We start from the raw sequence: 26,189 nt of genomic DNA, 5'->3' as shown, positions 1-26,189 counted from the left end.
CATGGCCGACCTTTCAACTCAGCGCTCCCTGTACTCGCTTCCTTCCCTTTTCCATCGGTTCCCTAAGAACTGTATCCTACTCCTTTGTGAAAATATTCAATGTTTAGGCCACAACCGCTTCCTGGGCAGAGAATTCCACAGACTCGCCCACTCTCTGGATGAGGATATTTCTCCTCATCTTAGTCCTACCCTGTAGGCCTTAGACCATAACCTCCTCGTTCCAGAATCCCAGGTCTTTGGGAACATCCTTTAGCCTGTCTATTTCCGCTGGACTTTTATTGGTTTTTATGAGATGGAAGGTGGTGAGGGAGCTTTAGAGACAGAAGGATTGAGCTTTTGCATGACCCTTGACCACAGAAGCCTTCTGTCTAACTGTTACCTCAAGAAACAGAGTTAAATAAATTGCAGTTCGCTAATAATTCATATTCCTCCTTTAGCAGAATCCATGATCCACCCACCCTGGGAAAAATATGAACACTTCCTGTTGTGCCTTGCCAACTAATTGAGACTGTCCCCTGATGGCTGCCATCTTGAATTGACTCCCAATGAAGATAGGCTTTTTGAGGCCCAAATCCTCTCGCCAATGAATACAGAAACAGCGACTCAGATAGCACCCCTCGCACCCACAGGTCAGAAAACTGCAGCTTCAAATCCCACTCTGAGGCTGTAGGCCCCACTGACTAGGCCGACAAATCCCCACCGTCTGGCACCAAGGGAAGGCTGCACTCCCACATGTGCCATCTTGCAGGTGTGGCTTCAACCCGAGTCATCCCCAAACCCCCCACCCTGCCAATCACTGTCCTTCTTCCCCTCCATTTGCCCCCTTCCACACCCCAACACCAACATCCTACCAATCATTGTCCCCTTCCCCAACCAGACCTGACCAGTGTTCCCTCCTGCCCTGCGTAAAAGATCCCCTGGCCACCATTTGGAAAGGAAGGAGTTCCCGTTGCTTTACAGAGGGGAGGGGGGAGGAGGGGAGAAGGGGAGGACGGGGGGGTGCGGGGCAGCGAGAAATGAAAATACCACAGTTGGCCGGCTGGTTTGTCCCTGGGATCTTTCTGTGCGCGGTGGCGGCCTCTGCGCCCGCTGACGTTGACAGCACGCTTCCACAAATTAGCGAGTTGGCTGCAAAAGCGCTTTCCCACCCCGGAACGATCCCGAGGCGACCGGGAGGCGGCGGGAACTCGAAACGCCAGTCCGCCCGTCGGTCCACTGGCCAGCCCTTGGTCACACGGTGGTCATCACCTTGAGGGAGCCCGTCCGAAAGCGGAGGATCTTCTTCTTCAGGGCGTGCGAGGCTTTGATCTTCACGAAGGCCTTGGGTGGCCCAGACTCACGGCCTGTCGCCTGTGGGCTCAGCTGCTGGGGCCAGACAAGGCCCGCGGCCTCCTCCTCCTCCCCCTCCTCCTCCTCGTCCGTATCGCTGGAGCAGCTGCTGAGGCCTGGCGACTGGGCCTCGCTCAGACTCGACTCGCTGTCCCCGAAGCAGTTGGCGGCGTAGACCCGGGCACCGGGTGCCCTCCCCTCCTCCCCATCCCCCTCCTCCTCCTCCCCCCCGCCCCCTGGCCCGCGATGCCGGGGCGGATATTCCGAGTCGCTCCCCGGGTTCCCCTGAGGCTTCAGGTACCTCCTGGGCCTTCTCCGCCCGTCGGCCTGGGGGTAGGGCTCACAGCTGGGGGGCAGGGCTGACCCCTCATCCCGGGAGATCTCCGCTGTCGACCTCCACCGCCGGTGATAGCCGTTGGGATGCCGCCTGGAGCGTGTCGGCCTGGCTCCCGTCACCTCGTCCCGCTCCACGGTGTTGTACTTGATGCAGGGCACCCCATGTCGGTTCAGGAGGCTGTTCTCTGACTGGGAGCGGCAGGTCTTTTTGCCCCTGGGGGAGGGCCTCCGCCCACTCCTCTTGGCTGGCTCGCTCTCCTCACTGAAACGGCACTTCTTGCTCGAGGCCTTGCCCTTCTCCCGGAAGCCAGGGGGCGCCCCAGCCTCAGGCGAGGCATCGACGGAGCGCCCTTTGCTCAGCGGTGGTCCCTTGGCCTTACCGCCGTGGCTGGAGGCATGGGCTTTGTACGATTGCTGAGCCGGGATGTACTGCGCACTGACCATCTGGTACCCGCCGTCGTCTGCCCCGGGCGACCTCCGGCCCCCGCTGACCTCCGACCCCGGCGGTTTGTCAAAGGGCGGTGAACGGAGCTCTGAGGACTCGGACCTAGCAGACATGAAGGCCTGACGCCTCTCATCGAGGAAGGCCTGAGACCTGTCATCGAGGAAGGCCTGAGGCCTGTTGTCGAGGAAGGCCTGAGACCTGTTGTCGAGGAAGGCCTGATGCCTGTCATCAAGGAAAGCCTGAGACCTGTCGTTCAGCTCGTACACATTCTGGTAGTAGTTCTCCTGAGGGGAAGCCCTGGTGGCCGGATGATAATTCAGCTCATGATACTCGAGGGAGGTGGGCCTCATGGGAGGCGTGTTGGCCATGAGCCGGATCGGCTTCCTCAGGCTCTGCTGTGAATTCTGGCCCTCGTCCACGCTCTTTTGCTGCTGGATAGCAGCGGCGAAGCTGTCCACGGATTGGCACGAGGGGATGTTTTTCTTGACGGACAGGTGCTCCCTGCTGGAGGTCCACTGAGGCCTGTACTTGGGCGACGGCAGGCTCCCGTCAAAGCTGTGGGAGCTCGGGATATTCTTGCGCTCGGACGAAGGCCAGGCCTGATCGCAGCCTGCGCCGGGGGGATTGGCAGCCTCCGTGCTCCTCTGGCACATGCTGCTCTGCCTCATGAGGCCTTTCATGGCCTCTGTGCTGAAGCTAGTCCTTGGCTTGCTGGGCCGAACTGGGTAGACGCGTTTGTGGACCAGGCCCGCGATGTAGTTCTCCAGCCTCTTCGAGTGCAGGGCCTCCAGGCCCGGGGGCAGGTCGCCCTGGGAGCCGAAGAACATCTCGCCATCGTCGTCCAGCTTGTAGCTGCTCAGGTAGGAGGTGGGCGAGAGGGGCTTCTCCTCGCTGTTGGCCCTCAGCATCTGGGGGCACAGCAGCGGACTCTGCACAGCCATGGCGTGCAGGGGGCTCGGGTACGGGAAGAGGTCCAGGCCGTCGCGGGTGATCAGGTCGCACTGGTACTTGGGCTGCACGTCCATCAGGGCCTCGAACGAGTCCGCGTGATTGGCTGAGAAGGAACGCGGCACAGAGGAGACATAGTCACTGTCAGCGTAGCTCAGACTCTCCTCCCGGTCCAGGTGCAGAGGCTCCGCTGGGAAAGAGAAAGGTCATTGACGTTAGAGCAGGGGCAGCACAGGGATAGGTACAGAATAAAGCTCTCTCTACACTGTCCCCCATCAAACACCCCCAGGAGAGGGACAGCATGGGGTTAGATACAGAGTTAAGCTCCCTCTACACTGTCCTCCATCAAACATTCCCAGGACAGGGACAGCACAGGGATAGGTACAGAATAAAGCTCCCTCTACACTGTCCTCCATCAAACACCCCCAGGACAGGGACAGCACAGGTTAGATACAGAGTAAAGCTTCCTCTACACTGTCCCCCCATCAAACACTCCTAGAGACAGGGACAGCACAGGGTGAAATACAGAGTAAAACTCCCTCGACACTGTTCCTATCAAACTCTCCCAAGACAGGGGCAGCCCAGGGTTAGATACAGAGTAAAGCTCTCCCTACACTGTCCCCCATCAAACACCCCCAGGACAGGGGCAGCACGGGGTTAGATACAGAGTAAAGCTCCCTCTACACCGTCCCCATCAAACCCTCCCAGGGACAGGGGCAGCCCGGGGTTAGATACAGAGTAAAGCTCTCCCTACACTGTCCCCCATCAAACACCCCCAGGAAGGGGCAGCACAGGGATAGGTACAGAATAAAACTCCCTCGACACTGTCCTCCATCAAACACCCCCAGGACAGGGACAGCACGGGGTTAGATACAGAGTAAAGCTCTCTGTACAGTGTCCCCCATCGTGGGCGGCACGGTGGCACAGCAGTTAGCACTGCTGCCTCACAGCGCCAGAGACCCGGGTTCAATTCCCGCCTCAGGCGACTGACTGTGTGGAGTTTGCATGTTCTCCCCGTGTCTGTGTGGGTTTCCTCCGGGTGCTCCGGTTTCCTCCCACAGTCCAAAGATGTGCGGATCAGGTGAATTGGCCATGCTAAATTGCCCGTAGTGTTAGGTAAGGGGTAAATGTAGGGGTATGGGTGGGTTGCGCTTCAGCGGGTCGGTGTGGCCCGAAGGGCCTGTTTCTACACTGTGAGTAATCTAGACACTCCCAAAGACAGGGATAGCACGGGGTTAGATACAGAGTAAAGCTCCCTCTACACTGTCCCCATCAAACACTCCCAAGACAGGGGCAGCACAGACGGTTCGAGACAGTGTAAAGCTCCCTCTATTTTTTTAAACTGAAAATAATGTCCCCTAAAAGCGAAATTAAATCTGCCTCCACACTGTCCCATCAAACATTCCCAGGACAGGGACAGTCATAGAGTCATACAGCATGAAAGAGGCTCTTCAGCCCATCAGGTCTATGCTGATTTATCTACCCTGCTCCGACCTGACCCGCAAAGGGCCCATCACTTTGAATGTTATGACATTTCCAAGTAATTTTAAAGGTTGCAAGGTTTCCCACCTCAAATACTCTCCCAGGCAGTGTATTCCAGACCCCCGCCACCCTCTGGGTTAAAAGTGTTTCCCTCAAAATCCCTTTAAACTTCCTGTCTTTCACTTTAAAATGAGGCCCCCTCCCTTTGTTATTGACTTGGGGGACTCAGTTGCTTTCTATTCATCCAATCCATGCCCCTCATAAACAAGGAGAAAGTGAGGACTGCAGATGCTGGAGATCAGAGCTGAAAAATGTGTTGCTGGAAAAGCGCAGCAGGTCAGGCAGCATCGAAGGAGCAGGAGAATTGACGTTTTGGGTATAAGCCCTTCTTCAGGAACCTACACGCCTCTGTCAGGGTCCCCTGTCTACCTCCTCTGCCTCCTGTCGCTAAGCTAATTCAGCTTGCTGAGTTACCCTGGAGACCACCAAGCTCGTGCCTTCTGTACCAGTCTTCTGTGTGGGGCCTGGTCAAAGGCCTTGCTCAAGTCCATATAAACGACATCAACTGCTCTACCCTCATCAAGCCTTTCGGCCAACCCGTCAGCTTTGTCAGTCAAGAATGACCTGCCTCTGACAAAACCATGCTAACTCTCCGAGATAGAAATTGCTGGAAAAGCTCATCAGGTCTGTTAGAACACTGAGGAAGGGGGTCACTGAACCCGAAACATTAACTCTGATTTCTCTCTGCAGACCTGCTGAGCTTTTCCAGCAATTTTTACTTTTGTTTCTGATTTTGATTTTGATTCCTAATCAAACTCTGCCTCACTAAATGGTGATTAATTCACTCTTTCTCTTCACTGGCAGCACTGATGTGAGACTCACTGGGCTGTAGTTCCCTGGTCTAACATCGACCACCCTTCTTGACAAGTGGGACCACGTTAGCTGTCCTCCAGTCACCTCCCCAGGAACCAGTTAAAAACGTGGGTTAGGGACCCCTGGGATTTCTTCTCCCACCTCCCACAGCAGCTTGGGATTCAACTCATCTGGGCCTGGGGATTTGTCCACTTTGAAACCTCCTAATAACACCTCGCTCGCCGAATCCATCCGCTCACAGCATCCCCCACTCTCCCCAAATTCTGTCACATCCTCTTTGCCCTGAGTAAAGGCAGAAATGAGGTATTCGTTCAACTCCCTACCAATGTCCTCCGTCTCTGCACGCAGCCTGCCCTCTTGACTCCGAATGGAATCCCCTGGTTATCCACTTCCCCTGAAGGCCCTGTCTTCTCCCCCTTTCCCCCCGCCCTGAAGTTGTGGTGACTCTCAGGTTAACCTTCCCCGCCTCCCCCCCACCCCCACCCCCAAGTCGCCTCTCTCTCTCTTTACTGAGAGAGCAGCTCTGTTTGGACAATGGCCACATTATCTAATGTAGGTTGCCAAGAAGGCCCCATCTTCTCAACCTTACCCCTCGCTTGAGGTGTGTTGTCGCCTGTCCCAGCTTTGCTCTCCTAATCATGTTCATTAGAACCCCCTAGCAACGGTTTAGATACAGAGTAAAGCTCCTTACACACAGTCCACCATCAAACACTCCCAGAACAGGGACAGCACAGGGTTAGATACAGAGTAAAGCTCTCTCTACACTGTTCCTCCATCAAACACTCCCAGGACAGGGACAGCACAGGGTTAGATACAGAGTAAAGCTCTCTCTACACTGTTCCTCCATCAAACACTACCAGGGCAGGGAGAGCACAGCGCTAGATACAGAGTAAAGCTTCCTCTACACTGTTCCTCCATCAAACACTCTCAGGATAGGGAGAGTGCGGGGTTAGATACAGAGTTAAGCTCTCTCTACACTGTCTCACCATCAAACACTCCCAGGACAGGGACAGCACGGGATTGGATATAGAGTAAAGCTCTCTCTACACTGTCTCACCATCAAACACTCCCAGGACAGGGAAAGCACAGGGTTAGATACAGAGTAAAGCTCCCTCTACACTGTCCCTCCATCAAACACTCCCAGGAACAGGGACAGCACGGGGTTAGATACAGAGTGAAGCTTCCTCTACACTGTCCCACCATCAAACACTACCAGGGCAGGGAGAGCACAGCGCTAGATACAGAGTAAAGCTTCCTCTACACTGTTCCTCCATCAAACACTCTCAGGATAGGGAGAGTGCGGGGTTAGATACAGAGTTAAGCTCTCTCTACACTGTCCACATCAAACATTCCCAAGACAGGGACAGCACGGGATTGGATATAGAGTAAAGCTCTCTCTACACTGTCCCTCCATCAAACACTCCCAGGACAGGGACAGCATGGGGTTAGATACAGAGTAAAGCTGCCTCTACACAATCCTCCATGAAAAACCCCCAGGACAGGGACAGCACATGGTTAGATAGTGACGAATGTATGTTTTACAGAAGAAGGAATTATGAAACTGGAGGAAGGGATGGTTCATGCTCTTGTGTCAGGAAGCCAAAGCTGTGCACCCTTCAAGAGCGAGAGTGGGTTATGAGTCAAATGACTCTGCATCCTTCACCACCTCCAGCTGTTCAGAGCCTGTATCTCTGCTGCCAAGCCTCACCCCTGGCATCAGGCGAGGTTCCCTGTGGGCGGGGGGGAGGGGGTGAAGCAGCATGGAACTGGGGCAGCTCAGTGGAATTTCGAGACACTCCAGCTCCGATCCAACCGAATGGCGGGCTAGTATTGAGGGAGCGAATGGCCTCTCCCTATCCCACGCTCATGAACCTGTGGAATGCTCTGCCCCAGAGTGTGGTGGGACACTGAACACATTTCCGGGCAGAGAGAGGTTTTGAACAAGCAGTGAGCTGGAGGGTTATGGAGAGCAGGTAGAACGGTGGGGTTGAGACCAGGATGAGATCAGCCATGATGGTGTGGAATGGCAGAGCAAGCCCGGGAGGGCCCGAATGGCCTCCTCCTGCTCCTAGCTCTGGTGAGATGTTCCCTCGCCCACCTCTGGGGCGGCGTTCGTGACCCCTGACCCTGAAAACAGGGACCGTCGCTTTGTGAGAGTCTGGAAAATGACGATGGCTACCACGGCTGAATATCCAGCCAGCAGGGCCAGACCAGACTGAGGTGACAGGGAGGACTGCTCGAGGTAGGAGTCCTATATGGGATTGGGGGTGGAAAGAGAGGACATTGAGCTGAATGGGAACAAACTAAAATAAAAATCAGCCTGCAATAAGGTTGAAGAGATTCGGCAAGATTCCAAAATGTTCCATCCAGGGCAACAGGAGGGCAGATTAAACCATAACTTGCCAAAATAAAGAAAGCAGATTGCCTGGATTCTCAAAAGGCCAGGATTTGCAGGACATAAGGAGAACTTTCAAAGAGAGGTCCCTTCAAGGAGAGACACCCTGAACCCCCACTCCCTGAGAATGTCAACATGTCTTGTGGGCAGCACGGTGGCACAGTGGTCAGCACTGCTGCCTCACAGCGCCAGGGACCTGGTTTGGTTCCAGCCTTGGGTGACTGTCTGTGTGGAGTTTGCACATTCTCCCCGTGTCTGCGTGGGTTTCTTCTGGGTGCTCTGGTTTCCTCCCACATTCCAAAGATGTGCAGGTTAGGGTGGATTGGCCATGGGGAAATTACCCCATAGTGTTCAGGGATGTGTAGGTTAGGGTGGATTGGCCATGCTAAATTACCCCATAGTGTTCAGGGATGTGTAGGTTAGGATGGATTGGACATGCTAAATTGCCCCATAGTGTTCAGAGATATGTAGGTTAGGGTGGATTGGCCATGCTAAATTGCCCCATAGTGTCCAGGGATGTGTAGGTTAGGGTGGATTGGCCATGCTAAATTGCCCCATAGTGTCCAGGGATGTGTAGGTTAGGGTGGATTGGCCATGCTAAATTACCCCATAGTGTTCAGGGATGTGTAGGTTAGGGTGGATTGGCCATGCTAAGTTACCCCATAGTGTTCAGGGATGTGCAGGTTAGGGTGGATTGGCCATGCTAAATTACCCCATCATGTTCAGGGATGTGAAGGTTAGGATGGATTGGCCATGTTAAATTGCCCCATAGTGTCCAGGGATGTGTAGGTTAGGGTGGATTGGCCATGCTAAATTGCCCCATAGTCTTCAGAGATGTGTAGGTTAGGGTGGATTGGCCATGCTAAATTACCTGAGGAAGGGCTCATGCCCGAAACGTCGATTCTCCTGCTCTTTGGATGCTGCCTGACCTGCTGCACTTTTCCAGCAACACATTTTCTGCTCTGATCTCCAGCATCTGCAGTCCTCACTTTCTCCTCCATGCTAAGTTACCACATAGTGTTCAGAGATGTGTGGGTTAGGGTGGATTGGCCGTGCTAAATTACCCCATTGTGTTCAGGGATGTGTAGGTTAGGGTGGATTGGCCATGCCAAATTACCCCATTGTGTTCAGGGATGTGTAGGTTAGGGTGGATTGGCCATGCTAAATTACCCCATATTGCTCAGGGATGTGTAGGTTCGGTACATTAGTCAGGGGTAAATATATACACTAATAGGGTAGGGGAATGGAGCTGGGTTACTCTTTGGAGGGTTGGTCTGGCCGAAGGGCCTATTTCCACACTGTAGGGATTCTCTTTGAGTTGGGATGTTATGTTGAGGTTAGACAGGACATTGGTGAGGCCTTTTCTGGAATACTGCATGCAGTCCTGTTATAGGAAGGATATTATGAAGCTGGAGAGGGTTCAGAAGAGATTTACCAGGCTGTAACTGGAACTGGAGGGCTTGAGTTACGAGGAAAGCCTGGATAGGTTGGGATTTATTTCAATGGAGGAGGTTGACGGGTGACCTTATTAGATTAGATTCCCTACAGTGTGGAAACAGACCCTTCGGCCCAACCAGTCCACACCAACCCTCCGAAGAGCAACCTACCCAGACCCATTTCCCTCTGACTAATGCACCTAGCGCTATGGGTAATTTAGCATGGCCAATTCACCTGGTCCGCACATCTTTGGATTGTGGAAGGAAACCAGAGCACCCGGAGGAAACCCACACAGACACGGGGAGAACGTGCAAACTCCACATAGACAGTCGCCCGAGGCTGGAATCGACCCTGGGACCCTGGTGATGTGAGGTAGCAGTGCTAAGCCCTGTGCCATCGTGATTGATAAAATGACAAGGGGTATAGATAAGGTGAATGACAGATATATTTTCCCTAGGATGGGAAATTCAGGACTAAGATGAGAGGAGAAAGATTTTAAAAAATAAGGACGAAGGGCAATTTCTTTACACAGAGAGTGGTTCGTGTATGGAATGAATCTCCAGAGGATTTGATGAATGTGGTTACAACGTTATTTCAGTCACAACAAGACATTGGATAAAGGAAAGGTTTAGGAAGAGATAGATCAGAGGTGGGCAGGAGGGATTGGTTTAGCTTGAGATTATGGTCGGCAAGGACTGGGTGGGCCGAAGGGCCTGTTTCTGTGCTGTAGGACTCTCCGACTGCATGTCAGCTGCTCAACACCTACCTAAAGATTTAGGTCGTTCATTTGCATAATTCATGCGAGCCTCTGCCAAGCCAATCCACGGATAGTTGCATGCAGCAGATTGGAAATTGGAAAAACATTCGGCAAAGATGGAGGCAGAGGAATCGGAGAGAGCAGGGGACGGACCCTCACTCAGTTCATAGAAGCCTGCAGCAGGGAGGAGAGATGGGGTGAAGGGGTGGAGAGAGAGAGACAGGGAGGAAAGCAGAAGGTGAGGGGACGGTGGTGGTGAGGGGAGAGGTAGAGAAAAATCAGAGCGTTAGGGTGAGGCTCCAACATTCGCTCAGTCTTGCCACCTACAAGCCTCCATCAACCAACGACAGCAGGGGTAAGGGTTTGCTCAGCAGCTCCAGGAATTTACACAAGGAAGAGGCAGTAGGCTCGAACACAACAAGACATCAAAGATGAACTGTATCGCACTGGGGTATGGGACAGGGAGAGGACTGGTCTGTCCCTGTATAACACTAGGGTACAGTACTAGTAGGGACAGGTCAGTCACTGTGTAACATTGAGGTACAGTACTATTAGGGACAGATCTGTCACTGTATAACACTGGGGTACAGTACTGGTGGGGACAGGTCTGTCTCTGTGTAACACTGGGGTACAGTACTGGTGGGGACAGGTCTGTCACTGTATAACACTGGGGTACAGTACTGGTGGGGACAGGTCAGTTGCTGTGTAACACTGGGGTACAGTACTGGTGGGGTCAGGTCAGTCACTGTGTAACACTGGGTACAGTACTGGTGGGGACAGGGATGTTACTGTATAACACTGGGGTACAGTACTAGTGGAGACAGGTCTGTCTCTGTGTAACACTGGGGTACAGTACTGGTGGGGACAGGTCTGTCTCTGTATAACACTGGGGTACAGTACTAGTGGAGACAGGTCTGTCTTTGTATAACACTGGGGTACAGTACTGGTGGGGACAGGTCTGTTTCTGTATAACACAGGGGTACAGTACTGGTGGGGACAGGTCTGTCTCTGTGTAACACTGGGGTACAGTACTGGTGGGGAAAGGTCAGTCGCTGTGTAACACTTGGGTACAGTGCTTGTGGGGACAGATCTGTCAGTGTATAACACTTGGGTACAATACTGGTGGGGACAGGTCTGTCGCTGGATAACGCTGGGGTACAGTACTATTGGGGACAGGTCTGTCTCTGTACAACACTGGGGTACAGTACTGGTGGGGACAGGTATGTCACTGTATAACACTGGGGTACAGTACTGGTGGAGAGAGGTCTGTTTCTGTATAACACTGGGGTACAGTACTGGTGGGACAGGTCTGTCTCTGTATAACACTGGGGTACAGTACTAGTGGTGAAAGGTCAGTCGCTGTATAACACTGGGGTACAGTGCTTGTGGGGACAGATCTGTCAATGTATAACACTTGGGTACAGTACTGGTGGGACAGGTCTGTCGCTGGATAACACTGGGGTACAGTACTGGTGGGGACAGGTATGTCACTGAATAACACTAGGCTACAGTACTAGTAGGGACAGGTCTGTCTATTTATAACACTGGGGTGCAGTACTGGTAGGGTCAGATCTGTCACTGTGTAACACTGGGGTACAGTACTAGTGGGGACAGGTATGTCACTGTATAACAATGGGGTACAGTACTGGTGGGGACAGGTCTGTCTCTGTGTAACACTGGGGTACAGTACTGGTGGGGACAGGTCAGTCACTGTATAACGCTGGGGTACAGTACTGGTGGGGACAGGTCTGTCACTGTATAACGCTGGGGTACAGTACTGGTGGGGACAGGTCTGTCACTGTATAACACTGGGGTACAGTGCTTGTGGGGACAGGTCTGTCACTGTATAACACTGGGGTACAGTACTGGTGGGGACAGGTCTGTCACTGTATAACATTGGGGCACAGTACTGGTGGAGAGAGGTCTGTTTCTGTATAACACTGGGGTACAGTACTGGTGGGACAGGTCTGTCTCTGTATAACACTGGGGTACAGTACTAGTGGTGAAAGGTCAGTCGCTGTATAACACTGGGGTACAGTGCTTGTGGGGACAGATCTGTCAATGTATAACACTTGGGTACAGTACTGGTGGGACAGGTCTGTCGCTGGATAACACTGGGGTACAGTACTGGTGGGGACAGGTATGTCACTGAATAACACTAGGCTACAGTACTAGTGGGGACAGGTCTGTCTATTTATAACACTGGGGTACAGTACTGGTAGGGTCAGATCTGTCACTGTGTAACACTGGGGTACAGTACTAGTGGGGACAGGTATGTCACTGTATAACAATGGGGTACAGTACTGGTGGGGACAGGTCTGTCTCTGTGTAACACTGGGGTACAGTACTGGTGGGGACAGGTATGTCACTGTATAACAATGGGGTACAGTACTGGTGGGGACAGGTCTGTCTCTGTGTAACACTGGGGTACAGTACTGGTGGGGACAGGTCAGTCACTGTATAACACGGGAGTACTGTACTGGTGGGGTCAGGTCTGTCACTGGATAACACTGGGGTACAGTGCTTGTGGGGACAGGTCTGTCAGTGCGTAACGCTTGGGTACAGTACTGGTGAGGACAGTTCTGTCACTGTTTAGTACTGGGGTACAGTACAGGTGGGGACAGGTATGTCACTGTATAACACTGGGGTACAGTACTAGTGGGGACAGGTCTGTCTCTGTATAACACTGGGGTACAGTACTGGTGGGGACAGGTCTGTCACTGTACAACACTTGGGTACAATACTGGTGGGGACAGGCCTTTCTCTGTATAACACGGGGGTACAGCACTGGGTGGGGACAGGTCTATCTCTGTATAACACTGGGGTACAGTCATGGTGGGGACAGGTCAGTCACTGTATAACACTGGGGTACTGTACTGGTGGGGTCAGGTCTGTCACTGGATAACACTTGGGTACAGTGCTTGTGGGGACAGGTCTGTCACTGGATAACACTTGGGTACAGTACTGGTGGGTACAATTCTGTCACTGTTTAGCACTGGGGTACAGTACTGGTGGGGACAGGTCTGTCACTGTATAACGCTGGGGTACAGTACTGGTGGGGACAGGTCTGTCACTGTATAACACTGGGGTACAGTGCTTGTGGGGACAGGTCTGTCACTGTATAACGCTGGGGTACAGTACTGGTGGGGACAGGTCTGTCACTGTATAACACTGGGGTACAGTACTGGTGGGGACAGGTCTGTCACTGTATAACACTGGGGTACAGTACTGGTGGGGACAGGTCTGTCAGTGTATAACACTGGGGTACAGTACTGGTGGGGACAGGTCTGTCTCTGTATAACACTGGGGTACAGTACTGGTGGGGACAGGTCTGTCAGTGTATAACACTGGGGTACAGTATGGGTGGGGACAGGTCTGTCTCTGTACAACACTGGGGTACAGTACTGGTGGGGACAGGTCTGTCTCTGTATAACACTGGGGTACAGTACTGGTGGGGACAGGTCTGTCACTGTATAACACTGGGGTACAGTACTGGTGGGGACAGGTCTGTCTCTGTATAACACTGGGGTACAGTACTGGTGGGGACAGGTCTGTCTCTGTATAACACTGGGGTACAGTACTGGTGGGGACAGGTCTGTCAGTGTATAACACTGGGGTACAGTATGGGTGGGGACAGGTCAGTCAGTGTATAACACTGGGGTACAGTATGGGTGGGGACAGGTCAGTCACTGTATAACACTGGGGTACAGTCATGGTGGGGACAGGTCAGTCACTGTATAACACTGGGGTACAGTACTGGTGGGGACAGGTCTGTCACTGTATAACACTGGGGTACAGTACTGGTGGGGACAGGTCTGTCTCTGTATAACACTGGGGTACAGTACTGGTGGGGACAGGTCTGTCACTGTATAACACTGGGGTACAGTACTGGTGGGGACAGGTCTGTCTCTGTATAACACTGGGGTACAGTACTGGTGGGGACAGGTCTGTCTCTGTATAACACTGGGGTACAGTACTGGTGGGGACAGGTCTGTCAGTGTATAACACTGGGGTACAGTATGGGTGGGGACAGGTCAGTCAGTGTATAACACTGGGGTACAGTATGGGTGGGGACAGGTCAGTCACTGTATAACACTGGGGTACAGTACTGGTGGGGACAGGTCAGTCACTGTATAACACTGGGGTACAGTACTGGTGGGGACAGGTCTGTCACTGTATAACACTGGGGTACAGTACTGGTGGGGACAGGTCTGTCAGTGTATAACACTGGGGTACAGTATGGGTGGGGACAGGTCTGTCAGTGTATAACACTGGGGTACAGTCATGGTGGGGACAGGTCAGTCACTGTATAACACTGGGGTACAGTACTGGTGGGGACAGGTCTGTCACTGTATAACACTGGGGTACAGTACTGGTGGGGACAGGTCTGTCAGTGTATAACACTGGGGTACAGTACTGGTGGGGACAGGTCTGTCAGTGTATAACACTGGGGTACAGTACTGGGTGTGGACAGGTCTGTCACTGTATAACACTGGGGTACAGTACTGGGTGTGGACAGGTCTGTCACTGTATAACACTGGGGTACAGTACTGGGTGGGGACCAGGTTAATGAAGGCTATTGCCTCATAGCTTGATTGCTCGATTGGTTAACATTGTCCACACTGTCTAAAACTGATCTGAATATCTGGACGGTACATCAAAAATTACAGAGAATAATTTTGCAGAGATTGTAATCTGCCTCACTGCGTTATTTTCCATAATCCTGTGAGCTCCATGTGGTTTTCCAATCGTCACCTCTTCCAACTCCCTCCATTTCCTTCACTCCACCTTCAGCTGCCTGGGGTCAGAGGCTATAGGGCTGCTTTCCCAAACTCCCCTCTGCCTCTCTCTCTCTCTCTCTCTCTCTCTCTCTCGCCCTCCTTGAATCCACTTGCTCTTACAGCCTACCTCCTTAATTTGTTGCTCTTCCTCTTATCTGTACCTGGTGTCAGTGTGAGAGATTTTGTTTGGGGGGGCTCCTCTGCAATGCTTCGGGATGTTCCCACTTTCTTAAAGGTGCTATGTAAATGCAGGGTGCCAGTGGACCCACCTGTGCCCTCCTTTTGCAATCCCCTGACTTGGCTGCTGGCGATTGAGGGGGTCACCAAGTGACCCTGGTGAGGTGTTGTGGAATGTGCCTTGGGGGGTTGGGATGGGAGGGGAATGTTCGTTGGGGGAAGGGGGTCATGGGTTTGGAGGGTCTGTGCAGGTTGAGGAGGCGGGGGGGGGGGGGCTTTGCAGTGGTACATGTGAAGGTTCTCCTCCTCTTTGCTTCGTGAATGAACATGAGCCAGGCTCCCTTCTTCAAACCGTCCGTCAAAGTGCGGGAAGACGGGCATCAGAGCTGGGCCAGGATGGCGATCAGCCGCGTCAAGGGCATTCCTGGAGATGTTGCCACCTGCCGTGCCCTCTGACCCCAGCCCATTGGTCAGCCGACATGTCCAGCCCCTTGACCCCCTGCCTCTCTACACCAATCGGCAAGCAGGAAGACCCTTTCTCCAATGGGACAACAGTTAACCCACTGGCCAATCAGTCTACTTCTCCCCCTGTTGCTCTCCGTACTTCGGTACTCAATAATGAGACTGTAAATCTTTTCAGAAGATGTTTGCTGATGGGTTATCCCCCTCAGGGTTACACACAACAGTGTTGACCTTCACAGCTGACGTGGCGGAGCTGGTGTTGGACTGGGGTGGACAATGTTAAAAATCACACAGCTAAAGTTAAAGTCCGACAGGTTTATTTAGCTGGAGATCTGATGAAGGGGCAGCACTCTGAAAGCTTGTACTGTACTGTTGCCATTATAACCTGGTGGTATGTGATGTTTAAATTGGTGTTCAGAGGCCAGTTCAGGAAGGGTGGAGTGAAAATGGGTCAGGGATTCGGTCAAGGCAACTGATGATCACATTAGCTGTGGTTGGCAACTACTCTCCTCTTAGCCTTTAATTGTTGTTTGCCTTCCACTGCCGGCCTGTTCAAACCACTAAAGAGGAGGCGCAGAACAGAGGGGAACATGGAACAACATTGTGAACCGTGAGGATGATCATCACTGACTTATGGCCAACACGTGGCAGTTCAAAATTAAGTCAAAGCATCGTGAAGGGATTCACTTTTGATTCGGAGATAAAGGCTGCAATCTTTCAGGAATAAAGAAGCAGCGGGACCTGGGATAGACGTGTACAAATCCTTGAATGAGAGCTGTCGGGGCGTGGGACGAGTAACGGACTCGTCAACTTTAAGGGCATTTAAATGGTCATTGGATAAACATGTGGATGATAATGAAATAGTTCAGATGGGCTAAAAGTGAGGAGTGCAGATGCTGGAAAACAGAGTTTAGATCAGAGTGGTACTGGAAAAACACAGCAGGTCAGGCAGCATCCCCGAGGAGCAGGAGAATCAACGTTTCGGGCAAAAGATCTTCCAGATTGGTTTCACAGGTAACTTCGAAGGCTGGAGGGCCTGTACTGCGCTGTGATGGTCCATGTCCTATCAGGCAGGTCAGTTTAGGAAATTGGTTAATGACTAAAACGAGTTGGGAGGTCGTGCTGTGGCTGTACAGGACATCGATTAAGCGACCTCTGGAATACAGTGTGGAATTCTGGTCTCCCTGCTATAGGAAAGTTGTTGCGAAACTTGAAAGGGTACAGAAAGGACTTATAAGGATGAAGATAGTGAGGATTGCCGATGCTGGAAGTCAGAGTTGATAAAGTGTGGAGCTGGAAAAGTGCGGCAGGTGCAGGCAGCATCAGAGGAGCAGGAAAAATGCCGCTTTGGGTTGGAATCCTTCATTTTACAAGGATGTTGCCGGGGTTGGAGGATGTGAGCTAGAGTCAGAGGCTGAACAGGCCATTTTCCTTGGAGTGTTGGGGTCTGAAGGGTGATGACCTTATAGAGGTTTTTAAAATCATGAGGGGCATGGAGAGGGTAAATAGACAAGGTCTTTTCCACAGAATAGGGGAGTCCTAGAGAGCATATGTTAAGGTGAGAGGGAAATGATTTAAAAAGGACCTAAGGGGTGACATTTTCACGCAGAGGGTGGTGTGTGTATGGAATGAGCTGTCAGAGGAAGTGGTGGAGGCTGGTACAATTACAACATTTAAAAGGTATCTGGATGAGTATATGAATAGGAAGGGCTTAGAGGGATATGGGCCAAGTGCTGGCAGGTGGGACTAGATTAAGTTAGGATTTGGACAAGTTGGACCAAAGAGTCTGTTTCTGTGCTGTATGACTCTATGAGTCTCATTACCTGCATGTCTGGGAAAGTGTTACTAAATTCAATTTGTAGATCCAAATTCAGCAAGGATCTTCAGACAGCACCTTCCAAATCCACAACCACTTCCATCTAGAAGGACGAGGGCAATAGATACACGAGAACAACACCCCCTGCAGGTTGCCCCCCGAGCCTGATTTGGAAAGATATCGCCGTTCCTTCAGTGTCACTGGGTCAAAATCCCAGAATTGCCTCCCTAAGGGCATCGTGGGTCTACCCACAGCAGGTGGACTGCAGCAGTTCACGAGGGCAGCTCATCCCCACCTTCTCAAGGGGCAATTAAGGATGGGTAATCGATGCTGGGCCCAGTCAGCAACACCCGCATCTCACAAATGCATTTTTGAAAAAAGTCCTGATCACCATGTTGCTTACCTACTACCTTTTAAGAGCATGGGACCTTTAGGGATGTATGAGGGTTGGTGTGTGAGAGGATCATCACCCTGCTCTGATGAATAGAAGCATCTTATTTGTAACTTTTAATTTTTCTTCTCAATTATGGCTTCTGGCATTAATTTAGACATCACGGTATGGCAACTTATACAACTCTTTCTTTATAAGAATAGAATAGCAATTTATTGGCAGGAGTATTTTAACAAAAACATAGAGTAAAGTGATTGCGACAAGAATTTATCAATTGTTGTAAAAACTCCAAGGGAGTTTTAAGGGAAGGAAATCTGCCATTTTGCTCGGTCTGGCCTACACGTGACTCCAGACTCACAGCAATGTGGCTGACTCATTTGGAGTGGCTTGGTGGTTAGCACTGCTGCCTCACAGGACCAGGAACCTGGGTTCGATTCCAGCCTCGGGCGACTGTCTGTGTGGAGTTTGCGCATTCTCCCCGTGTCTGTGTGGGTTTCCTCCGGGTGCTCTGGTTTCCTCCCACAGTCCAAACATGTGCAGGTTAGAGTGGGTTAGCCATGCTTAAGTGCCCATAGAGTTCAGGGATGTGTAGACTAGTTGGGTTAGCCATGCTATATTACCCATAGTGTTCAGGGATGTAGGTTAGGGTGGATTGGCCATGCTAAACTGCCCCATGGTGTCCAGGAATGTGCAGGTTAGGGTGGATTGGCCATGCTATATTGCCCCATAGTGTTCAGGGATGTGTAGGTTAGGGTGGATTGGCCATGCTATATTACCCATAGTGTTCAGGGATGTGTAGGTTAGGGTGGATTGGCCATGCTATATTGCCCCATAGTGTTCAGGGATGTGTAGGTTAGGGTGGATTGGCCATGCTAAACTGCCCCATGGTGTCCAGGAATGTGCAGGTTAGGGTGGATTAGCCATGCTATATTGCCCCATAGTGTTCAGGGATGTGTAGGTTAGGGTGGATTGGCCATGCTATATTACCCATAGTGTTCAGGGATGTGTAGGTTAGGGTGGATTGGCCATGCTATATTGCCCCATAGTGTTCAGGGATGTGTAGGTTAGGGTGGATTGGCCATGCTATATTACCCATAGTGTTCAGGGATGTGTAGGTTAGGGTGGATTGGCCATGCTAAATTGCCCCATAGTGTTCAGGGATGTAGGTTAGGGTGGATTGGCCATGCTAAACTGCCCCATGGTGTCCAGGAATGTGCAGGTTAGGGTGGATTGGCCATGCTATATTGCCCCATAGTGTTCAGGGATGTGTAGGTTAGGGTGGATTGGCCATGCTATATTACCCATAGTGTTCAGGGATGTGTAGGTTAGGGTGGATTGGCCATGCTATATTGCCCTATAGTGTTCAGGGATGTGTAGGTTAGGGTGGATTGGCCATGCTAAACTGCCCCATAGTGCCCAGGGATGTGCAGGTTAGGGTGGATTGGCCATGCTATATTGCCCCATAGTGTTCAGGGATGTGTAGGTTAGGGTGGATTGGCCATGCTATATTACCCATAGTGTTCAGGGATGTGTAGGTTAGGGTGGATTGGCCATGCTAAATTGCCCCATAGTGTTCAGGGATGTGTAGGTTAGGGTGGATTGGCCATGCTAAATTGCCCATAGTGTTCAGGGATGTGCAGGTTAGGGTGGATTGGCCATGCTAAATTACCCCATGGTGTCCAGGAATGTGCGGTTAAGGTGAATTGGCCATGCTATATTGCCCCATAGCCCCCAGGGATGTGCAGGTTAGTTGGGTTAGCCATGGGGAATGCAGAGTTAGTGTGGTTGGGGAGGTGGGGGGTGGGGTGGGATCTGGGTGGACTGCTGTTCAGAGAGCTAATGTGGACACACTGGGCTGAATGGCCTGCTTCCACTCTGTAGGGATTCTATGAAATGAGCAATAAATACTGCTCTGCCCAGTTACACCCGTACCCCATTAAAGAAGGAAACAAAGCCTCCCCGCGTGATGTGAGTCCTGTTATCCATGTTGGCCCCGGGACACCTCTTTATCTGAAAGAATGACGGAGGCTGAGACATTCATGCCTGTGGAGTGGGATTGTGGGATTTCTGACACAGAGGAGAGAGGCCAGGCAGGATGGGCCGAATGCCCTCCTCCTGCACCAGAACGATTCTGTGTGACTGTGACTGAGAGCTGCTGTTGGCCGGCCTGACGAAACAAGAAGATGCCAGCCGTATGAGATGAGTAGGAAGGTGTTTTCGCTTTCCTGCACCAGCTTGCTGTGCATAAATTAGCTGCTGCTTTTCCTACATTACTACAGAAACTACACTTTACACAAAATACAAAACAAATTCATTGGCTGTGAGGTGCTTTTGGACACCCTATTGTTGTGAAAAGTGCTTTACAATTGCAAATCCTTTCATGCATGGCCTTCAGTTTTAATAGAGGGCTTTCAGTGCTGCTGAGGATGCTGGGATAGCTCACCCTCCATTGCCCTTCCTTTCTCTGCAGGAAGGAAACGCATGACAAATGTCAAGCAGATTGACAAAGCCAAGCTTGTGTCAGTCGGAAAAGCTGGAGGTGATTCAGTCCTGGACGCGAGTGTGAAAATGAGGAGATTAATTTGCACTTTGGCAACGTTCAAGGTCAGTTCAGTAAATGTAATGTTGGAAAGGCACCAGAAAAATCACCAAGAATGTTACTGGATTGTTTCAGAATGCATCTGACTCGCTCCGATTAACTGTCCCCTAATTAACTCTTGATGACACAAGGACCCTTGTGTTTTTTTTTTCTGAAACATTACCTGTCCCTTTTGGTTGGTTCTTTTCCCTGATTCATTCATTGAATCTGGGCATCACTGGGTGAGGCCAGCATTTCTTGCCCATCCCTAATTGCCCAGAGAGCAGGCAAGACTCAACCACTTTGCTGTGTGTCTGGAGTCACATGTAGGTCAGACTGGGGAAGGCTGGCAGTCCCCTTCCCTCAAGTGAAGAGGATGGGGTTCTTAATGTTATTTCCTCAATCCCATCATTAGTTTCTTCATTTCAGACTTTTGTTGACTCAAATTCCACCATCTGCCTCAACAGAATTTGAACCTGGGTCTCTGGATTGGGCTTATGCTCGAAACGTCGAATTCTCTATTCCTGAGATGCTGCCTGGCCTGCTGTGCTTTGACCAGCAACACATTTTCTCTGGATTAATAATCTAGTGATAATACCACTAGACCACTGCCTCCTCTGTTGAGACTCTGTCTTCCCTCCTCATGTGGATTACAAAAGATCCCATGGAACCATTTTATGGAGCCATAGAGCCTTACAAAGTTAAAAATCACACAACACCAGGTTATAGTCCAACAGGCTTAATTGGAAGCACTAGCTTTCGGAGCGCTGCTCCTTCATCTCCACAACCATCTGATGAAGGAGCAGCGCTCCGAAAGCTAGTGCTTCCAATTAAGCCTGTTGGACTATAACCTGGAGTTGTGTGGTTTTTAACTTTGTCCACCTCAGTCCAACACCAGCATCTCCAAATCACAGAGTTTTACAGCACAGAAACCGACCTTTCGGTCCAACCCGCTCATGTTGACCGTAATCCCAAACTAAGATAGTCCCATCTGCCTGCCCCTGGCCCATATCCCTCTAAACCTTTCCCATTCATATAATTATCTAAGTGTCTTTTAAATGTTGTAATTGTACCACATCCACCACTTCCTCAGGAAGTTCATTCCACGCATGAACCACCCTCTATGTGAAGAATTTGCCACTCAAGTATTTTTTTAAATCTCTCTCCTCCCACCTTAAATATTTTGAAGAGGACTAGATGGGTTCTGACTGCCCATGGTGGTCTGGGTCAATATTCATCCCTTAACCAACATATATAAACCAGTTGGGCTGGTCAGTATGACCTTGCTATTCCTGGGAATTTGCTACATTATCAAGAAAGCAAATAGCGTGTCACTGTCTATTTCAAGAAGAGTTGAGGTCATGAGGAAAATTGTTGCATCGCAATTGTATACAGCCTTGGTGAGATCACAAACCAAATATAGTGTACAGTTTTGAACTCATTACCTAAGGAAAGATAATCTTGCCATAGAGGGAGTACATTGAAGATTTAACTGCACTGGGTGAAGGGAGGGAATATTCTTCAAGATTAGATTAGATTACTTACAGTGTGGAAACAGGCCCTTCGGCCCAACAAGTCCACACCGACCCGCCAAAGCGCAACCCACCCATACCCCTACATTTACCCCTTACCTAACACTACGGGCAATTTAGCATGGCCAATTCACCTGACCCGCACATCTTTGTGACTGTGGGAGGAAACCGGAGCACCCGGAGGAAACCCACGCAGACACGGGGAGAACGTGCAAACTCCGCACAGTCAGTCGCTTGAGTCAGGAATTGAACCTGGGTCTCAGGCGCTGTGAGGCAGCAGTGCTAACCACTGTGCCACCGTGCCGCCCACGCAATATTTAAGGTGAGAGGAGAGAGATTTAAAAAAGACAAATTCTTCACACAGAGGGATGTGTGAGAAGATTAAACAGGCTAGGACAATAGTCTCTAGGGGTTTGACAAAGAGAAGGTGATCTCAAACAAATATCCAAAACTCTGGAGACTCTTGTGATGCAGTGGTAGTGTCCCTACTTCAGGGCCAGAAGGTCCAAGTCCAAGTCCCACTTGCCGCCTTGTCCAAAAATGTGATACAAAATACTGACAGAGCTCAACATCTTCAATGTAGCGAGGAGGATTTTTGTCTTAATTGTTCATTCAGAGGATGAGGGCATCACTGGCTAGGTCAGCGTTTATTGTCTCATCCCTAATTGCCCAGAGGACAGTTAAGAGTCAATCACATTGTTGTGGGTCTGGAGTCACATGTAGACCAGGTAAGAATGGCTGTTTCCTACCCTAAAGGCCATACGTGAATCAGATGGGTTTTTCCAACAATCGATTCCTGGTCATCTTTAGATTCTTAATTCCAGATTTTTATCGAATTCAAATTCCACCATCTGCCCGGGCGGGATTTGAACCTGGGACATTTCCTGAGTATGTGGATTTACAGCGCAGCAATAATACCACTCAGCCGTCATCTCCTAGAGGAAGGCAGCTTGGAAGAAGAGGACATACTCTCGGGATGGATAGCAACCCATTTAGGGCTAAGCTGAGGAATCTTTTCACACATAGGGGAATGACGTTTGGAATTCTATATCCCAGAGCAACTCATCCCGCACTTGCTCAGGGTGAATCGATAATTCAAAACTGGGGACAATGTGGGAGCTGAAGATTGAGCACGATCCTGGGTTTGAAGGGCTGAATGGCTTCCTCCCACTCCTAGCCCTCATGATGTTGTACACACACATTAGCCGCCCTGTCAACTACAATAGTGGCTGCAAGAGGCACTCCCCTGGGTCACATTACCTTGTATAACACTGTATCATTCCATCGTTTCACAAAAGAAACTCGGTACGGCCCGAGGATGGGAAAGTCGCTATATAAATGCAAGTCATTTTGTGACACAACAACTTTGTGAAGCAGCTCACTCAGTGATTTGGGGGGGGACTCTCTCCTGGTACAGCTTTACAACAAAAGGAGCAGAAAGGTGTGCATGGAAACAGGGAGGGAAGGGGCATGCGCAGTGGGGGGGGGGGGGGGGGGAGGGCAGAGACGCCCAGCAATGGGCAAGAGGGTCAGAACTCCTGCATTCGCATAGCACCTTCCGCAGCCTCAGGGTCATCCTAAAGAGCCAACTTTTTGTACAAAAACGCTGTTGCAACGTGGAGGCTAAACAAATGCAAAGGTAGTGGTCGATACAAACACAGCCAGGCACGGAGAGAGACAGTGGAGGAGAGGCAGGGAGGGTTATTGAGCTGGAGTAATGTCAAACTTTTCACTTGTGTCTTTGTTGCTTTATTTTGTACTTAATTGATTTTAGTACCTAAGATTTGTAACGAGGTACTTTGTACCTGAGACAGTACTGTGTGAGGCAACATTGTACACTTTTCACTGTAATCCTGTGCAATAGATCCTAATTCTAATTCTCAAAGGGGGAGATACAGGGGCAGATAGAGATCGGAAAGGAATGTTAATAGAACACAGGCCATTCGGCCCCTCGAGCCTGGTCTGCCACTCTGAGGAAATCACAACCGACCTTACAACTTATCATCTTCCCACACTGCCCCTCAATGAGAAGGAAAGATCCCACTCATAAAGGAATGAGAGAGGAAGGAATTGGAAAGGCAGAGAGACACAGTTGAAGCTGAGACAGCTCATTGCAAAACAGCCGCACTAACACAGAGGGTGAAGAGAAAACCATGAATGTTCGAGAGACAAGCTGAGAAATGATTATAAGGTCTGAGCTAACTGGCTAGACAGTCCAATTCCATCACAGCAGCACTGAAAGGCAACTGGGGTGGGAACACTTCAGGAACAACCCAGAAACGCAGGGATCAAACGTTGCCCCTAAACTGACCTCAAACCCTTGACATGGGACATTGTGTGCCTTAAGCAAAAACATCTGGAACCTATCTTTTCTCTACACAGGTCTGGACAGATGTGCCTGGGGTATTTTCAGCATTTTCTGTTTGCTTTTTGCGGCCAATTTACTGCGAGTCTAACAGGGAGTCGCTTCCACAGGCACAGGCCAGTGGTTTCTAAACACCACAACTCCGCTGTCTCCCTCAGTGAATTCCAATTTTTTTCCACTGTTCGAGACTTTGTAAGCAGGACTCCAAGTAACTCAGGCTGAGGGTGACCTTATAGAGGTTTATAAAGGGGCATGGATAGGGTGATCAGCCAAGGGCTTTTTTCCCAAGTTCTGAGGAAGGGTCACGAGACCTGAAATGTTAACTCTGATTTCTCTCCAACAGATCTGCTAAACTTGTCCATTAATCTCTGATTTATGGCATTCACAGCTCTTTCAGTTTCTTTTCCCCAGGGTCGGGAGGTCCAAAGCCAGAGGGCATAGGTTTAAGAAAAGATTTAAAAGGGGTCTGATGTTATCACACAGAGGGGGGTGGTGTGTGTATGGAACGAGTGGAAGTGAGGGGAGGCTGGTACTATTACAAAAGGCATCAGGATGGAGATATGAATCGGAAGGGTTTGGAGGGATATGGGCCAAATGCTGACAAATGGGACCAAATTAATTTAGGATATTGGGTCGGCATGGAAGAGTTGGGCTGAAGGGTCTGCTTCTATGCTGTACATCTCTATGACTCTACTTTGGCTATTGGCTAATACCACAATGGTGCAGCACCATTTGTTTCATAGAATAGAATATCCTAGAATCCTACAGGTCCTTCAGCCCAACAAGTCCACACTGACCCTCCGAAGAGTAACTCACCCAGACCGATTCCTCTACCCTACATTTACCCTTAACTAGTGCACCTAACCTACACATCCCTAAATGGACAATTTAGCCTGGCCAATCCACCTCAACCTGCATGTCTTTTTATAATCCCTGCATTGTGGAAACAGGCCACTCAGCCCAAGTCCATGCCAACCCTCCGAAGAATAACCAACCCAGACACATTCCCCTACCCTATTACTCTACATTTCCCCCTGACTAATGCCCATAAACTACACATCCCGGAGCACGATGAGCAATTTAGCATGACCAATCCACCCTAACCTGCACATCTTTGGTCTATGGGACGAAACCGGAGCACCCGGAGGAAACCCACGCAGACACGGGGAGAATGTGCAAACTTCACACAGACAGTCACCTGAGGCTGGAATTGAACCCAGGTCCCTGGTGCTGTGAGCTTACCATCACTGAGCCACCATGCTTCTGTATAACTCATTTTTCAGAAATAAACCCAACTACATTATTTTAGCCTGTTACCATTGATCCTGTCACGCGATGACTCAAAGAAGGGGGAAGGTGAGCATTGCAGAGAGTCTCCTGTGAACAGCGGGCGAGTGATTGCTAAAGCAGACAGCATCAGTGTGAGTGAAAGGCTCCCAAATTGTTCGCTATCCTGTCAGTCTGTTTGTGAAAAATGTAGTCTGGCCAATGACTGGAAACATAATAGGATAAGGGCAAGACATTCTGTGTGACAGGAATTTCACTCTCTATCATTGTTATGGAAGTCAGCATATCATTCAAACCTTATCAGTACTCAACCCCGTACCACACTTCCCCCCTTCTCCCCACCCCCAACAAATCCCCAAAAATGGTGGCTTACCGGAACTCGGTCGGCTGTCAATGTCCAGGTCCCCACCACCGGCCTGGTTCGCCTCCAGTCTGAGATCATTAACCTGTCTCTCCAGTTGCTGGAGAGGGGTCAGCAATGTGGTCTCATGGCGTCTCAGACCATTCTGTGGGGGGAGGGGGAGGGGAGCAAGAAAGTGGAGGGGTGGTGTGTTGGGGTCGGAAGGGGATGGGATGGGGAGGTGGTGGAATAACAGGGAGAAAGGAAGGAATCGTTAGAGACGGGCACGGTCACAGCACATCCACACCAATCCCGGTCACCCGCAGCTCTGAGTCGAGAAGGAGGCTATCTGCATTCCCGTAGCACCCTTCACTTGCTCAGGACTCTTGCTGGTCACGTCAGATTGTCATGGGTTCAAGCGACACATCGTTTCCCTCCCCCCCAACAACACTCACAAA

At 50.7% G+C, this 26,189-nt stretch overlaps 1 protein-coding gene across 1 annotated transcript; it reads right to left on the bottom strand.

Annotated features, from left to right (window-relative positions):
- Positions 1–869: 869 nt before the first annotated feature.
- On the bottom strand, positions 870–25,842 carry LOC132836627 (dapper 1-like). The gene is made up of 3 exons (XM_060856018.1): positions 25,765–25,842; positions 1,631–3,248; positions 870–1,519 (listed from the first exon to the last, which is right to left on the bottom strand). The coding sequence occupies exons 2-3, from the start codon at positions 3,133–3,135 to the stop codon at positions 1,231–1,233; spliced, it is 1,794 nt and encodes a 597-aa protein (XP_060712001.1). The 5' UTR covers positions 3,136–3,248; positions 25,765–25,842; the 3' UTR covers positions 870–1,230.
- Between the last annotated feature and the right edge of the window lie 347 nt (positions 25,843–26,189).

This window comes from Hemiscyllium ocellatum, chromosome 47, assembly GCF_020745735.1.
Source record: "Hemiscyllium ocellatum isolate sHemOce1 chromosome 47, sHemOce1.pat.X.cur, whole genome shotgun sequence".
Taxonomy (NCBI): domain Eukaryota; kingdom Metazoa; phylum Chordata; class Chondrichthyes; order Orectolobiformes; family Hemiscylliidae; genus Hemiscyllium; species Hemiscyllium ocellatum.
This window is presented reverse-complemented; position numbering and strand designations above follow the sequence as displayed.